Source organism: Rhinopithecus roxellana, chromosome 12, assembly GCF_007565055.1.
Source record: "Rhinopithecus roxellana isolate Shanxi Qingling chromosome 12, ASM756505v1, whole genome shotgun sequence".
In the NCBI taxonomy this organism is placed as follows: domain Eukaryota; kingdom Metazoa; phylum Chordata; class Mammalia; order Primates; family Cercopithecidae; genus Rhinopithecus; species Rhinopithecus roxellana.
In genome coordinates, this window is record NC_044560.1 from 123,957,102 (window position 1) to 123,974,721 (window position 17,620).

Consider the following 17,620-nt stretch of genomic DNA (forward strand, 5'->3'; position numbering starts at 1 on the left):
CCCAATTGCCCTTCCCATTCACTGCCTTCTGTGCCCCGGCCTCTCTCTTCTTGAACCGATACCAAATTGACTGCCCTGACTATCCACTGGGCTTGTCCTCAAGCCGGGCCCACTGCTTGAAGCAAGCTGTCTAGCACCCACACTGATTGCTCATAGTCTAGCAGATTGCTGGGGCAGGCTGAGCTGCTGTGTCCCTGCACAGCCCAGGCCTATTCGCTCTAAGGACACCAACTACCTGTCGACTATTTTGTCTTCCTTTCCTGAGAGGTAGTGAGCACTGGCTCTGGACTCAGATCTGACTCCAATCCTGGGTAACCTTAGTCGAGCCGCTTCCCCTCCAGGCCTCTCATTTCCTCCTCCACACAATGGGGAGGATGGCTTGGGTGATCCACACTTACTCCCTTCCTTACTCTGACTCACTCTGGACACCATGCCCAGCACCATGGCCTGTGTCCCCACAGGCTGGTCAGTGGTACTTTACTGGTTCACAAGGGCAGTGGGGCCAGAGGGGGAGTACTAGCTTCTAGGGAACAGTTAGCTGTTTTGCACATAGAGAAGGAGGTAGCGGGCAGGCATGAGGAGGCTGGGCTGCCCTGAGCAGACCAGATCAACGGCCTCCCAATCTTCCTATCTCCCCACCTCACCCCACCCAGGTCCAGTATGATAACCAGGCAGCTGCGGCCCAGCCCAAGAAAGCCCACACCCGTCCTCCCTCTGCCCACAGCAACAAAAGCAGTGCTAGGGGTGGAGCTGTACATCTGCCCCTGACTAGCTCAGGACCATGGCTTTCGCAGAAGGCCCTAGAGCTGCATCTCTGTAGCAATGATTCTGCCTCCCACCCATCTCCACTCTTTCATTCCATGCCGGCCTCAGAACGGAGCTAGGAGATTCCATAGAGGGGAATCTTCTCATTCAGCAAATGATGAAAGCACCCTGTGCCAGGTCTATCACAGGGCACTGGAGGCGAAGAGATAGATTGCACATGGTATTCCCTCAAGGAGCTCATGTTTTAGTGGGAAAGCAGACAAGGAAAGGAAGGCCCGTGGCAGGCACCAAAGAGGCAGCTGACTCCATAGTCAGGGCAGTTTCCTGGATGTTGAGGACAAGTTAACCAAATGAAAGGAGGGCGGAAAGAGAGGATGGGTAGATTGTCCTGGGAAAAAGAAACGAAAGGTGCAAAAACCAGAAGGTCATAAAAAAATAAAAGAATGTGATCTGGAATAGAAATGATGGTACAGTCGGAGCAAAGAGAATAAAAAAGTGGTGAGGGTTGAGGCTGACCTGGTCAGCAGGGCCATTTCAGGCAAAGCCCCAGTTGCAGTCCTTTCCCCTGGAGGACAGAGGGGCCCCCAGTGCCTCAGGAACTGAGCTGTCTTGGGAGGTGGGAAGCCTGGTCCTCCCCTGCCGACCACTATGGAACATGTGGCCCTGAAAAGACTCTTTTCCTCTCTGGGCCTGTCTCCTCTTCTGGAGACATGGATACTAGCCCAGGTGGCCCCCAAGGGTCAGGGCAGCCTGGACATTCTATCACCTCATCGTTTTGCCTCGCTGGCTGCAGAGTTCACGGGCCCTTCCAGACCTCAACGTGGAATGCCTTGCCCTCTCCTAGGAAAAGTCCTTCTGGAAATGGTGCGCCTCTCTTCCCATTCTTTAGTCCAGGACAGTGAGGCTTCTGCCTCTATCCTTCCCCTTGTGTCACTGTCATCCAAGTCTTCAGTGACCTCCATATTGCTAAATCCAATCAACACTTGAAGGCCTTTCTTGCTTGACCACTCAGCCGCTTTGGACTTGGCTAACCACTTCCTTCACCCTAAAGGCCCTTTTCCTCTGGAACACCACAGTCTCTAAAACAGCACACTCTCTGTTTTTCTCCTGCCTCTCTGACCACTCTTTCCCGTTTCTCTCCCTCAAGCCCTTAACAATAGGTCCCTTCCTCACACTGCTCCTCCCACCTGTGAGCACAGACCAGGCCACCACCACCACTGCTGAGATCCACAGCCAGCTCACCCCAAGGCTAAATCTCACCGTCCTATCATCCCAGGCACCTCCTTGTCCTGTACCAGGGAGAAGCACACCTGGGAGCTTCCAAAAACCAAGGAGCTTCTCTGTAGGCCAGAGCATGGTCCTCAAGCACTGCCCTGCCTCTGCCCTCCTATCTGTGGTTGGAAGCGCCTTGAGGACAAGAACAGCCAAGTCAGAGCCTGGCAGGATGAACAAGGTTCACCCCAAAGGAGCCACAGTTATCTGTGAGGTCCTTGAATTCACCTCCTGGCACAACTTTTATCTTAATACTAATCACGTTGTAACTTACTATAGAATCAACATATTTATTAAGATGTGTGTGTCTATGTGTTTACCGTCTCCCCTGCTAGAAGTTAAGCTCCACCAGAACAAGAACAGGGATCTTTGTTTTATTCAGTGTGGGATCCCCAGTACCTAGAACAATACCAGGCCCACACTAGATGCTCAATAAATATTTGTTAAATGAAACAGGGTGCCAGTGGCACATGCTGTAGTCCCAACTGCTCAAGGGGCTGAGACAAAAACCTTCCGGTTTTTGCACCTTTTGCTTGTTTTTCACCTTGATGACCCTTGAACTCCTGAGCTCAGTTCAAGATCAGCTGAGGCAAAAGGCTAGAAGAAGCAAGATCCCATATCTTGAAAAAATATTTAAATAAACGAAAGAAAGAAAGGAAGGCATGATACTTCATTAGAAGTGCCTGTGTGACCTACTGAAATCCCTAAGGATCAAATGGTCCACATGCAGTGGCTTCCCCCAGCACCAAATGTTGTGCCCTTTGTTTTATTTTTGGAAAACAATAAAGGTTGTATCATCTAAACCACATTCCCATTCCTGAACCTCCAGGGAAGTCCTCCCAGATGATATGGAGTCTGCCACAGACCCTCCGCTCTCGACTTCCAATGCCTTTAGACTTCATCACTGAGTCCCCAGTCCTCAAGAACCAGGCATAAGAGCTGCAGCCAGCCGGGCGCGGTGGCTCAAGCCTGTAATCCCAGCACTTTGGGAGGCCGAGACAGGTGGATCACGAGGTCAGGAGATCGAGACCATCCTGGCTAACACGGTGAAACCCCGTCTCTACTAAAAAATACAAAAAACTACCCGGGTGTGGTGGTGGGCGCCTGTAGTCCCAGCTACTCGGGAGGCTGAGGCAGGAGAATGGCGTAAACCCAGGAGGCGGAGCTTGCAGTGAGCTGAGATCCGGCCACTGCACTCCAGCATGGGGGACAGAGCGAGACTCCGTCTCAGAAAAAAAAAAAAAAAAAAGAGCTGCAGCTGCCACTGTTGAGTCATCAGGGAACCTGGGGCCCTCCTATGGTATGGCCTTAATCTGTCCTGAACCTAGGATATATACAACTGTCCCAGCCATGGAAGCTGATCCCAACACAAAGAGGGGATGTCTGCTGAGGCTTCCTGAGCTACAAGTATGGGTGCATGAAGCTGAGGGGACAGGCCCCCTCTATGAGGCTTGCAGAGGGAAAGAATGGAAACCCTATAGAGGAAGGCTGTCTCCTCCCCAACAGGCCTGCCTTCAGGGTCGAGGGTGGAATCCCACTTCCTAAGACTACAACTGAGTCCTGGAGGCTCCCCAGGTCAGGAGAAAGAGTTTCTTGCCATGCCTTTCCTTTCAATGTCCCGAGTCTGAGGCCTAGGGGTGCAATGCAAGCACAGAGTCCTAAGGCCCCTTTGTAAAACTTTTATTTAGAAATCTTCCCGATATATCCTTATATATATACACACATCATCACCACATGGGTTTTTTTTTTTGCTAAAGAGTCACACACCCACAGTGTTGGCCTCTGGGCTGTACAAAGATCAAGGTACCTAGAGCGGTTACTCCTCTTCTGCAGAAAAATGCAGAGACCAACGCAATTCATCACATACAGTACAACATTGACGGAAAGTGCTGGGCCCGCCCACAGAAACAATGCACTATGTACATGGGCAGGGGGCAAGTCTTCAGCAGAGGGTCACGTACCATCGAAATCACAAGTACGGCCAGACCCACCCCCAAAAGGCAGAAATAGTTGTCGGCTGACTATAGATGCTATGCCCTTTGTTTTATTTTAGAAAAGAATAAAGGTTGTACCATCTTGTCATTTGCCATAACAAATAAAAGAATATGAATTTGTCTTAAAAGATGTGATTCCCTTCAGTGGTTATGGTCATCTTTGTTCTCAAAATGTTGTGTTTTGTTTTATCTTTATGTTCTTTCCCCTTTGTACAGATGCTATTCTTGGAATGTTGCCAGTTTTTCATGGGTAACAAGGAAGGAGAGGAAGGATAAGGTCATGGGGTACAGAGGGTGAAAATAAAAATTACGGATCTTCTTTAGTTCTTACAAAGACCTAAAGCCTTGCCCTTTCCTACCAGGCTTGTTTTGGGTAGTTGCATTACATTTTACATAGTCTGCCAGTGTTCCCATATCTCTTTTCCATTCTCATTACTGTCTCTGGCCTTGGAACAAGACAGAAATTAAGACAATCTGGGCTGGGTGCAATGGCTCACACCTGTGATCCCAGTGCTTCTAGAGGCAGAGGCAGGAGAATTGCTTGAAGCCAGGACTTCAAGACCAGCCTGGGCAATATAGCAAGACTCCATCTCTACTAAAAAAGAAAAAAATGTAAAAAATAGCCAGGTGTGGTGGCTCACACCTGTGGTCCTCCCTACTCGGGAGGCTGAGGTGGGAGGATTGCTTGAGCCCAGAGTTCAAGGCTGCAGAGAGCAATGATGGCACCACTGCACTCCAGCCTGAGTGACAGAACAAGACACTGTCTCTCACAAAAAACAACAACAAAAAAATAGATAATCTGGAGAAATGAGGACAATCTCGATAACTCAGGCCAAAGTGGTTTACAATCGAAATTACCCAAATGCTGGGCAGTCAGGCACACCGACCCACTGCCTAGGTCGTGGACTCAGGCTGCAAAACCCCACTGCAGGATTGAGATTGAGGGGGAAAAAAAGCTCTTTATGCTCTCAAAACTGTCTACTTTCATGATCCCATTCAGTCCACACCATAGCCCCAGGAGATAGGCCAAGCCAGAGTCACATGGCAAGTCTGAAAGAAGAGGGAGCCAGAAGTTTGAGTTCTTGATAAAATATCTGATCCATCTCATGAAACCCGTCCACCCATCCACACTGTGGCTACTTCTCATTCCTAAGTCAAGCGAATTCACTGTGAAGCAAACGGCTTTAGATCCTACAGCAATGACTCTATCTTTAGACAGATGGGGTTCCTCACAGGATCTTCCAAACATTGGAAAGGAACCAACCCTAATGCTCACCAAAACATGATCTGGGGAGCCTGAAATTAAATGGGGAGCCAGAGTGCTATGAAGGTGAACAATGTTGCCCCAAGCTCAAGAATTGGACCTTCCTTAAAAGGAAGGGGAGGGGAGCAGACATATTAATCTGTCTGCACATGGCTGAATTAGAGCCCCATCATGGTGAGGGCAAGCCACTGGGTTGAAGCCCAAACTATAAGAGGGGCTTTCCAGACAGCCACAGTAATGAGTTATTGCATGACAGGACAGGACCATAGCCTATCTTTCCTCTGACCTCGAAGGCAGAGCCTAGAGGGAGAGGGCTGGGGTGACTTAAGGGTACAATGACAGACACAGAGGACTTCTGTGCAGTTGGTCCCCTGGGCTTAGATGCAGGTCACAGACAGGCCTCACCTTAAGGAAACCACATCCCACCATCTGGATTGACACAGGAAATCAATGAAGGGGCAGTGGTTCATTCTACAAAAGGATTCTTCACTTTACAAAAGGACTTGCAGTGGTTATTTCTTCAAAAGATGAAGGATAAGGATGTGATTTACAAAAATTTCATGTACAATTTTCAGAGGGGAGCAATTCTATTGCATTAAACTAACCTCCCAGACACACCTTTGCTGACAGCTGCACAACTGAGGGGTGTTTAAGGTTCTGCTAAGTGAATGTGTGTATGTTTGGGTCTTAGCCAGGGCCTGGTCTCTGACTGGACTTCCCATACCCTAGAAGTGAGGCTGGATCCTGGTCCTATTGAAAGCTAAAGATTCCACCAATAACTGAAGTCAAGCAAAAATTCCAAATGCAAAGCATTCATAGGACAGAGTTTGTGCTCAATTCCGAACGCAGACCAGAACATCAGCAAACAGACATCTTACAGCAAAGAAATCCCTCTAAGCATCTAGGAGAATGCACAGATGGGGCTGTGCATCTACTCAGCACCAGCATACGCCCATCAGCACACTGGCATTCACTCGCCAGCATGAACGGTGATGTGGGAGGAGTTGAAGTCCACATGCCCAAAATATCTCTTGCTCCATATCACTCTAATATCATTGTCCCTTTCTCTGCCTTCACACAAAGCCCAGCAGGGCTCTCTCAGGGCTGCAGACACGGTCTCCACAGCCCCAGGCTTAGGAAGGCAAGTCTCAGTGAGGAGAAAGCAGAACTTTGATGCCCAGGACAAGAAGTAAGGGCGACTGGGTTTCCTGACCCTCTGACCCAGCTCATCTAGAGCAGACTGTCCACTGATCATCTTCAACCAGGCCCTGAAGAAGGCACCTCGAGGCTTGTGACTCTGCAGCATCTGGCAAGCTGGATGGATCAACATAGGCCTGGGTGAAGATGGGGCTCACGAAATGGGCAGCTATTGGGTACCTATAAATATGGATGGAAGTGGCCACACAGGCCACCCCAGCCAGCTTGGGAGGGGCTAAAGGCAAGGCAGAGACTGTTGGATGCCTCAGATGAGAGCTGACAACCCCAGGTCTCAGGAAAGACAGGGATCCCAAACTCCAGGCCAAAAGCAGTGACAACTCCAGCCTCTTACTTGGGAAGGATTAGGGACTGAGGGAAGAGGGACGACCGTGCGTCTTCACAAAAAGTACCTACCACTTTGCTCCATTTTTCTGATCTCCTACTGGTACAGGAAACAGAAAAACCAGCCCCAGGGTCAGTAAAGGCTTCCCAAAGTTCAGACATCCAGGAAAGTTCAAGTCCACCGCTTTGCTTCAGAAGGGCCCAATTCTCATCCCACCTGCCCTGAAGCCCACCATCCCAGCAGCCTAAGGACGCCCTCCTGGCTGATCCTGCTGGCCCAGACCCATCACCGAGGGCCGGCTCTATCGGTGGCGGGCAGCATGGCAGGATGGAGGCTGCGGGCCGTGTGCTTGGGCGCAGGCTCCTCTGTGTAGCTGTCCGGGCTGGCTGCCCCGTCCAGGGAGCTGCCGCAGCTGGAGTTGGGGGAAAGCACGTCCTGCAGGAGGTCATCTGGGGGCGCGCCGCCCCCTCCCCCACTTCCACCCCCACCAGCTCCCACCACAGGGTCCTTGCCAGGCTTGGCCCGCTGGGTGCCCTCCTCCTCCTGGTCATTGAGCAGCTTGGCCAAGAAGTTGATATACTTCATGGCCAGGCGGAGGATCTCATTTTTGCTGAGCTTCTTGTCCGGGGGATGTGTGGGGATCAGCTTGCGGAGCTCGGCAAAGGCCCCGTTCACATTCTGCTGCCGCCATCGCTCCCGGCTGTTGGTGAAGATACGCCGCACAACTTTGGTGTGGGGACCTGGAGATTAGGAAGACAAGGGTTAGGAGAATGGGCTTGAGATTCCTTCCCCAAAGGCATCTCCATCCATTGGGAAACTTGGGAAACCTAGAGTGCCTACTTTCCTTTCACTTAGAAAACATCCACCCTTCAAATTCAAGTTCCTGTGCTTCCTCCTCTATGGGAACTTCTTCAACCCCTCCAGACAGATCTTACCAACCACCCCATACTGCAATCCCTGGAACCCCATCACTCTTGATCATTACTTACGTTTCTGTGCTTATCTCCGTCCCTGGGCTGTGAGATATTTGAGGACAGGGACCTTATGTTATTCATTCATCCATTCACTTGTGCCAAGAGGCCTCACAGCTATGTATGTCTAAGGAGACAGACTCCATTCTTATTTGACACTCCCTGCCTAAATAAATGACTCTGGGCAAGTGACATAAAAACTTGTGAAGTGGGCCGGGCGTGATGGCTCACGCCTGTAATCCCAGCACTTTGGGAGGCCGAGACGGGCGGATCACAAGGTCAGGAGATCGAGACCATCCTGGCTAACACGGTGAAACCTCGTCTCTACTACAAATACAAAAAAATTAGCCAGGCGTGGTGGCAGGCGCCTGTAGCCCCAGCTACACGGGAGGCTGAGGCAGGAGAATGGCGTGAACCCGGGAGGCAGAGCTTGCAGTGAGTGGAGATCACGCCGCTGCACTCCAGCCTGGGCGACAGAGCGAGACTCCATCTCAAAAAACAAAAAACAAACAAACAAACAAACAAACAAACAAAAAAAACTTGTGAAGTGCCTTGACTTCATCACCTGCAAAATGAAGGTAATACTACTAAGTCATGAGCTGTTACATGGGTCTAATACCTAACACAGGTAAAGAACTTAAGACAATGCCTGCCTCAGCTTAGCAGTCAATAAATGTTAGCTATTATTATCCATGTATCAGTTTTTTGCTAACAACCAGGCACTGTGCTAGGCACTGAGGAACACTGGTGAACTAAATAGAGTGCCTGCCCTCATGGAGCTTACGTTTTAATGGGGAAACAGATATAAAAAAAAAAAAAAAAAAAAAAAAAAAAAAAAAAACAAGGGCTGAATTGTAATGAAAAGAAGCTCCATGTTTAGCTCCAGTGGCTGAGAAGGCTGTTCTGAGGCTGTGAAGAACTAGCCAGGCACAGGAAGGGGAGAGGAAGAAGAGTATCCAAGCCGAGGGAATATACAGGCCCTGCACTAAACAAGGCCTGAAGCCAGGCTGGCTGGAGTTCTGTGCACAAGATCAGAGTAGGCAGGGTCCAGACTCCACAGGGCCCTGCAGTAAGGGAGGGGGACTTTATCCTAAGGGTGACAGAAAACACAGAGTAGGGGCTTAGAAAACGTCTGCTGACTGACCCATCATGGTGGCAGGTGGGGAATGGAGGGGAGAGCAGAGATCAATGTAGAAAGGCTCTCATACTCAGGAGAAAAGTGAAGACACAGCTATGCACAGCCATGGCCTATAGCTCTAGGCAGGCTTCTGAAGCCTGCCTCAGTCTCCTCGTGTCTACAATGCACTGATTATGGCTTGGCCCAATAGTCACTAACATTCCATGTATAAAGACTTATGGAGCAGTGGTGGACACCAGCACACATGTCTAGGGCACTTATGGCATGCAAAGTACTATGCTGTGTTCAAGCCTGACTTGAGATTTGTAAAGTCAGGGGAAGACAGTGAAGGGTCCTGCTAGTGCTCTTGAACTTCTGGGCTGAGGAAACTGCTTCTCTCCCTAACATCAGGGCATAAGCCAGGGTCACATAGTCCAGGAAGCTCTATGCACTGAAGGAACTGACAGTCCTGGGATATTTATTTGCCCTCTTCTAGTAACCCCTGGAACCAGACCTCAAAAAGAGTATGAAAACCGGGGTAGAGGAGAAGGGCTAAGGCCTCATCTAAGTCCCACTGTTCATTTTATAGCTAAGAAGACTGAAGCTGGGATGGAAGCAGACCTCACCTCAGTGATCAGTCTGTGAATCAGCTCATCCATCCTGCACTTGCTGCCTGATCATCTTTCTCTCTCCTACACGCACACAGGCATGCACATGCATGTGCGGGCGCGCACACACACACACTTTTCCTGGGAAGGATCACCATCTCCTACACACGGCACCTCTGAAGCTGCCTTTCTAAACCCTAGCTAGCCCAGCTGACTCGCCTGGGAAAAACACAGCACAACTGCAGGGCAGTTCTACCCTGGGCTGCCTCTGAGGAAATTACTTGTTGCTTTCAGGCCTCCAGGCCAGACAGAGAGCATCCCTCAGCAGTGATATAGGGAGGACAGTCCCTCCACCATGGCTAATGCTGGTGATCTTGAGGGAGCTCCTAATTGCGGAGGGGGTGCTTATGACTGCTGTCACAGCTGGAGCTATACTACATCCAGCAGGGGAGGTGGTGGGGAAGTGGTCAGGACTTATTCCAAAGCTTAAGACCAGTGTTATGTGGGTGGTCCAGGACTTAGCTGTGTGACCCAGGACTTAGCTGTGTGACCTTGATCAAGCTGTTTAACCTCTCTCAGCCTCAATTTCCTTATCTGTGAGATGAAAACAATAATATTGCCCTCATGAGCTTGTGGTAAGGAATAAACAGAAACCAAGCACACATAGTCCATGGCACATAGTAGGTATTCAATACATGGTGGTAGCAATTGAGCAACAGGAATCCACATCAAGTCCTAACTCTAGATCTTGCATTAGTTCTACTTCTATGGACTCTTTTGGGTTCAATCTCTAATTTCAGTGTCCCCTAAACACACCCTTCGCCTACATGTCTGCCTATTCCTCTCTGGTTTTTTCCAGAGAACCACCCCCCTGTCCTCACCTTCCTCTTTCCTGAATCTGTCTACCTCTCCTGGTGTCCTCTGCCTCTCTCTCTGGCCAGCACTGAGTAGGTGCTTGGTAAATATTGCCAACACTTAGGGGTAATGACTGCCTTACACTCCTGCACACCCCGCAAACCCTCACCCCTGTACTCTGCCTCCTCTGCCTAGAAAATGCCTCATCCCCGGGGAACTTCAGGGCTGGTCCTGTCTACTTCTTGTTTGGTACACCCACCTCTCCTACACTAGAGAACTCCTCTCTAATCTAGCAGCAAGGCACCCATGCCTCTCAGCCCTGCACACCTGTGCCCCAGGCTGCTTGGGTCTTTTGAAGTCTTTTCTGTTGTCCAGACGCCAGCCCCTCTCCTCTCCAGAATACCACAGAGGGCTCCACCTCCAGCTCCATACTCATATCCCTCCTACCAGTTTGCAGCATAAATCTCAGCCTGGCTCCGAGGCCTTGGGCAGCCTTCCTACAGGAGCCCCAGGCCACAGCCAAGCTGAAGTTCTGGGGGCATCTGGGTCTGGCTCAAAGTCCCTCATCTCTGAAGTACCTGCTCTCCTACCCCTGGTGCTGGGGCCAATCTACTATACAAGGTCAACCTTGGGAAGACAATGAGGGTCTTCCAAATCTCCCATTTATCCAAACCATCCTTGCAAGTTCAGGGAACATTTAAGTACCTTAAAGGAGCAGTGCCAAGGCCCTTCTCAGGGAATCCAGGGGGCAAGGTAGAATCCATGATGTCAGGAAGGGAACTCCAGGTCTTAGCCCAGAATGTGTTAACGGGAGACAAGGGGAGCCTACTGTGTAGGGTCCTTGGAGGAAACCCTTGATGACTTCATTGCAGGGAGGAAGCAGACTCCAGACTCTAAGGAAGACTTGGGAGGAAGTGCAGGGAATCCCTGAGGGTCAGTGCCTAGAATGAGGGGTTTGGGGACACTGTGTGTTTCTGCACTCACTTGGGATCCTTGCTAAAGTGTAGGAATGGAGCCTGGATTGGGGACTGGAACTAACTCCAGAGGTTTGGACTAAGCACCATTATGTGTCTCTCTTCCATGTCTCCTCTTCACAGAACTGTGAGTGTGGTCCTGCTAGCCCCACCCAGGACTTTACGTGGCCCCAGCTCAGCTGCAGAGTGAAGGGCTGAACAGTTTGGGTTTCGAAAGTGGCCCGCCCACCTTTGTGAGACACCTACAGAGTAGTCTCAGATGTTCCCTCCTGCAAAGGGCTCTAACCAGTGTGAGGGGCAGATACAACGGTGGGGTGGGGCAGACTCACCATCAGTAATCTCCATCTCATAGGGGGAAGGTCTCCTCTTCACTCGGTTGTTGGTGGTGAACATAGGGAAGGCATCCGGCTCCCCAAAAAACCCGCTGTCAGACGGACCAGGCAGATCACAAGATCCCGTGTTGTGGGGAGGGGAGAAAGAGGCTACTTAGGGATCCTCCCCACATGTGTTGAGCCCCCCACCTCTGGGCAACCCTGTTCCCTTCACACCTGAGCAGTGAATATGCTGCACACACACACACACACACACACACACACACACACACACACACGGAATGCCCTCACTCTGTCTGTCATGAAACAAGCAAACGGAGGTGACACCTTAACCACGCATCCCTCCACACAAACACACAGGCACACATGCAGAAGCAGAGGTGAATAACACATGGAACACACACACACACACACACACACACTTCACAGATAGAAACACTCTCCATTCTCCTGCCTTGGAAACAAGCACACAATCCACACACACCTCCACTCCCAAACATGTGCCTACTCAGGCAAAGGTAACCTTCACACCTGATGGTGTGCATCTCTGTCACCACAAAGGGGCACACTGTCCCCTCCCCCCCACCTCATCCCACCCATAAGGGGCTGTGGATACACAACAGACAGGAAACCCTGACTCCCCTTCGCTGAAATTCTCCCCCTAGCTCTCTGCCCTCACCCACTCTAAGCTCTCCATAGCTCTGTCTCTTGGGTGCCCGCCAGACTCACTGACTGTCCCACACTCTATCCCAACCCCATCTTCCGGATTCTATTCCAACCCTACCGCTTCTCTCCGTCATCATCACAGTGGCCCCAGCAGGGAAAGGGATGCCCTTACAGCAACTGGAGTACAGGCTGGGGCCAGAGACCACGGCTAGGAGCAGAAGGGCTGGAAGTGGAGGGGCAGATCAGACCTCAGGCGGGCCCTCCAGCATTCGGGGGAGGGTGCCTCTGCCACCATCCTCATATCCTTATCTCTTGCCTGTCCAGCTAGCGCTGCGCTTCCGAATGAATTTCACACCCTCAGCCACAAACATCTACCTCTGCTCACAGCAAAGCACATGCAGGCACATTCTTTCCTGGTACCCACGCTCAGGGGACTCCCTCCTCTCCGTCCCCCACGACACCACCACCCAGCACACCAGCCACACGCCTGCACCCCCGAAGGTGTCCACGCCCTCCTGTCGGCTTCCACACAGCCATGCACCCCGCAACCACACGCACACTGTCTCTCACAGAAGGCCCCTCCCTCACTGGCACTCACTGGGGGCTCCAGCTTAAGGCTCTAGAGCCCCTGGGTTTAAAATGACCTCCTCTGCCTGCGCTCCACCCGCTCGGCCCCCGGGGCAGGAGGACAGGCCGCCTCCGCTGTGTAGAAGGGAAATCCCGGTGGGGATGGTCGCCCTGCCCACCCGCCCCTCCCGCCCAGCCCCTGGCCCGTGGCCCCTGGTCCCTGACCTGCCAAGCGAGGCCAGCGGCTGGCTGAGGCTGTAGAGCAGCGCGCGGCCGGGGGCGGCGGGGGCAGCCAGCGCGGGAGGACTCAGCTGCACCATGCGGCCGTCGCCGGTCAGCTCTGCTGGGGCCGAGGCGGGCGCGGGGGCCGGGGCGGGCCCGGGAGGTCTGCACAGCTCGGTGGTGGGGACCCGATGGCGCGCTTCGGTCGCCGGCGCGTCGCGGCCCTTTAAGTCTCTCGCGGCGCCGCCCCCACCGGCAGGGCCGCCCCCCGGGCCTCCGCGCGCGCCCAGCTCGATGACTGGGGGCTCCGCGGGGGCCGCGCGGCTCGTCTCCTTGGCGACGCCGTTCAGCAGGACCAGGTGCGGGGGGGCCATGCGGGCCTCGGCCGCGTCCCCTCCCTCTAGCTGGGGGTCACTGTGAGCCGCCTCGGTCGGCGGCCGCTCGGTCATCCTGCGGGCAGACAGACAGACAAGCGGATGCCCGCTCTGAGGACCGCCCCTGACCCACCGACGTGGGCTGGGGTAAAGGGGTGAAGGGCAGAGAGAGGAACTCACGCACAGAGACGTAAGAAGAGGCAGACAAAGTTAGCGCCACGTGGGGCTAGGGCTGGAGGCCGGGTAGGGCTAGGATGGGAGGGAAAGGGGATCTCTGGATTTGGAGAAGGGAGGGGTGCCTGGGAGACACAGAGACTGGGGGCCAAAAGGACAGAGATGGAGGAAGGCGACAGAGACACTGGAAGAAAAGGAATACAGCCAGCGAAAGAAACACAGAAGGGGAAATCAGGAGGAAGGAAACGTACAAAGAGGGGAGAAAGAGATTACCCTGTCCCCCTTCTCAGGCCGAAAGGGAAGAGGAGGGAACAAATTCCCGATCGTCCTCTTTGGTTTTAGCGGGGAATCTGTCAGGCAGGGGTTCGTTGCTTTGGGAACTTCCCTTGGCCTCTCAGCAATACCCCCAGCCCACCTGCCGGCACACGCTCAGAAACACGGTGGGGGTGGCAGTAGGGAATTAGAAAGTGGAGGCTAAGGGGACTGGGGTCCACTCCACTAGAGCTGGCAGGGAATAATCCCGAGGAACCAGCTCCCTCCACACACACACACACACACACACACACACACACACACACACACACACACATTTGCCCCTGATGGGGAGTGAGGGAGTGTCTGTCTACACTGAGCAAATCCACTGTGAGTCCTGTGTCCGCCCAGCAGGCCTTTACTCCCACTCAGACAGAGATGAGAGGTCACCAAGGGAAGAAGATGGTGCTGGCCGGACCTCCCTACGCAGTCCACCCCTTTCTGCTCAGCTGGACTTGGAAGTGAGGTCGGGTCTCAAAGAGAGGCCTGGCTGAGGTGAAATGGAGCTGGGTATTTGAAGGGTTCCCTGAGGGCAATGAGGTCTGGACTCCCATCCAAGAGCAGGACAGATGTCATGAGGCTCTTGAACTCTTCCAGCCCCCCTCACCATCATCTCCTGCCTTGGTGTTCTTTGGGAAATGGGAGGAATACCTCCTTTATGCATTTGAAAGTACTGTGCAAATGCTCAAGGAAACATTATTAACAAGGGGAATGGGCCAGCGAGAAAACTGCCTGGCCCAAAGTCACTCACAGTCTATCTGTGAGAGAGCCAGACCAGAACAATAATATCACTTTGCTCTACCCTCCCATATTCCCAGAGCAGTGAAACCACCTTGTGCTCCCATAAGCATACTCCAAGATGACCACAGCCACTCTACTTCCCACAGGTGTGTTAGGGCTCTTCCATCACCTGGCTTCATCCGGATAGAGCCCAGCCCAGCAAGAACCAAAACAGAAAAATCGGGAGACTCAAGGGCCAGAGTTTGGGGATGCTTGTGAGTTGTACATATATGATCAACTCCACATAAGTTGTTTAAAATAAGCTTTCTGTTCTCTGAATTATATAATTGGGCATTTAAAAGAAGAAAACAAATACAAAAAAATCAATTTAGCCCCATGTAGAGTCTATCTAATCATACATAGTAGCCATTGAGCTTCCACACTGCCACTGCAATGCTCTGGACGGGATTCATCCTGGGAACCATCCCTCCCACCCCAGAAGGGAGAAGGGACGGACTGTCTGTAGCTTCCTCTGGAGCTTAGTTCAATTGCCACCAGACACCCAGGACGACAGACAGACAAGATTCAGACTGCTGTACACCTGCTCTGAGAATGCCAGCCCCCCAGGTCTGGCACAGAAACCACAAAATTCCCTAAGTCCTGGTGTATACAAGCTGTAAAGGCAATAGGTCCCTGATGCTTCATTGGAAGTGAGTTTATGATTTTGGTGGAGACAATAGGTCTCTATCCATAGAATGCAACCACCAAGACACCAAGGCCACTGGAAATGCACCAGAAGTATATCAGCCAGGTCCTTTTGCTCCCAGCAGCAGTGAAATGTGCCAGAAATATACCAATCCCTGGGAAACATACAAGCTTCAAGGTGTTGGTTCCCTATCTCACTGCTCACTGTCCTGACACACTGGTGTGAGCCCAGGGACCCGTCCTTAAGCCCCAGCTTCTAACCGAGTGACAGTGTGCACTGCAGTTGCAGACTGAGCTCAAGCTCTGTTATGACATGTTTTTACTCTCCGATTAATTATTTGACTCCTGCTCTAGCAGTGGGTTCCTGAGAGGCAATGGGAGTACATATTCCAGATGAATTGACCCTGGCCCCAAATGTCTTCTTCAGATGCCTATAAATATCCCATCTCCAAGGCTCCTTGTGAGAAATACATGATTGGCTCCCAGGGTCTGTGGAGGACCTCTCCCGGCTTCTCCCTGCATTTTAGGAAAATCCTGCCTGTTCTTCTGCAACCAGGATCACCAGCCAGAGGTCCATGCCCCAAAGAAGCCACTCACACACACTGACGGTTGTTGGTGACTAAGCTGCATCACTTGGTTCGATTACAGAAAGGAACGCCTGAGTGATTTTGTTTGTTTTTATTTGGGGAGAATGAAAGAGGAGAGAGATTTTAGAGTTCTAGACTATTTGGCAACTACAGCTCCTGGCTGTTTGTACTGCGGAGACCCTGCTTATAGCCCCCAACGCGAAGTCCTCATCTGCAGTTGCCAGACAGCCAGAATATTTCCACCTGCGCCAGAACAAGACAGAAGACCCCGGGAGATTCTTCCTAGGGACAGGTCTCAAGCAGACCCAATCTCCCATACAGAGAATTTCTTAGATGAAAACAGTCTCAGCCCTTAGACCCAGCCTCTGGTCTCTCTTCTGGGCCCACACCAGCACAACATCCTGGAGAAGCCCTAAGCCTGCACAAGTACCAAACCCACCAGGGAACAGCACCACCATCCTCCCCTCTACCAGAGTAGAGGGGTGTTCCTGAAGCCCCACCCTAGGCCTCAGGCCTGGGGTCAGGGCCCACTCGAGCTGGGAGTGCACTAGCCAGGAAGGCTGTCGCCCTCTTCCTGCGGGAGCTCCAGGCAGAGTTTGCACCACCCGGATACAGCCGCCCCAAAGTTACCGGCCTTGCAAAACATCCACAGAACCGGGACCAACGGGAACGGCCTGGAAACTAAGTCCAACTAGCTGGTTTTACCCAGGGCAGAAAAGGGAAAGAGCCGCTGGAGGCCACAGAAGCAGCTAGCAGCAATCAGATCCCGATTCCAAGCTCTGGCTGGTCCTCCCCTCTCCCCACCCCCCATCTGAGACTGGGCTCTCCTCTGTCCTGAGCCTTCCTCACCCCAGGCCGGAACCCAAGCCCTTCCTGGACACTGTTTCCACCGGCACCATTCCCCTGAAAACTCACCTGGGGCATATTTAGAGAGACTGGCCCCTCTGAATAGGATCTCCACTCCGCCGGAGAGGGGCGGAAGCCGAGGTAGAGGATGCAGACCCGGGTCTTTGCTTTCCCCCTTTTGCGCTGAGAGGCCTGCAGTTACGCTGCGGTGTAGTCCTGGGCAATCTGCCGCACCCAAAGCGAGTTTCCAGGAAAGATAGGGGTGGAGAGAAAGAGGCAGGGCAAGAGGGAGGGAGAGAGAGAAATGGGGGTCAATGGCTGGGAATTACCTCCTGTCCCCGACCAACCAGTCCAGGGAATCGCAAACAGCTTTCCGCCCCCAACCCGCAGGTGTTTGGAGCCTTCCCTCTACCCCCTCCTCCCCACACCCGCCTTAAAAAACCCTATACATGACCAATCAGGAATAGCTGTTTAGTCCAACAACAACAACAGCAACCCCTCCCGACAGGCTGTCTGGAACATTTTCGAACCCTCCAACTGGGATCGGTCTGGTTCAGTGTTTGTTTTCTAAGCAGGGAGGTGTCTACGCGGTTGCCTCCGCAGCCAGATCTCCGACTGCCGCTACACCGCGAAGGGGTAGTCCCAGGCCTGGATGGGCAGAGGTCTGTGTTGGGAAAGGCGAATAGTCCTCAGACTCTGGTCGGTGGGACAGAACCTTGGAGTCCACCCCACCTCATTCTCTCCCTGATGCCCAT

At 52.4% G+C, this 17,620-nt stretch overlaps 1 protein-coding gene across 18 annotated transcripts in view; it reads right to left on the reverse strand.

Moving 5' to 3' along the window:
- The window catches only part of TAL1 (TAL bHLH transcription factor 1, erythroid differentiation factor), a 29,944-nt gene that overhangs the window by 6,310 nt on the left and 6,014 nt on the right, over nt 1-17,620 (reverse strand). For 9 of the 18 annotated variants that reach the window (XM_030913180.1, XM_030913183.1, XM_030913170.1 and 6 more), the window contains exons 2-5: nt 16,935-17,090; nt 13,151-13,597; nt 11,690-11,784; nt 3,701-7,575 (exon numbers count right to left, since the gene is read on the reverse strand). In XM_030913180.1, the coding sequence (XP_030769040.1) occupies nt 7,121-7,575; nt 11,690-11,784; nt 13,151-13,596 (996 nt within the window). In that variant the 5' untranslated portion in view covers nt 13,597; nt 16,935-17,090 and the 3' untranslated portion in view covers nt 3,701-7,120. Of the gene's footprint in view, nt 1-3,700; nt 7,576-11,689; nt 11,785-13,150; nt 13,598-16,095; nt 16,263-16,934; nt 17,091-17,395; nt 17,530-17,620 lie in introns of those variants that run through there. The other 9 variants (XM_030913177.1, XM_030913172.1, XM_030913174.1 and 6 more) reach the window with 4 other exon arrangements.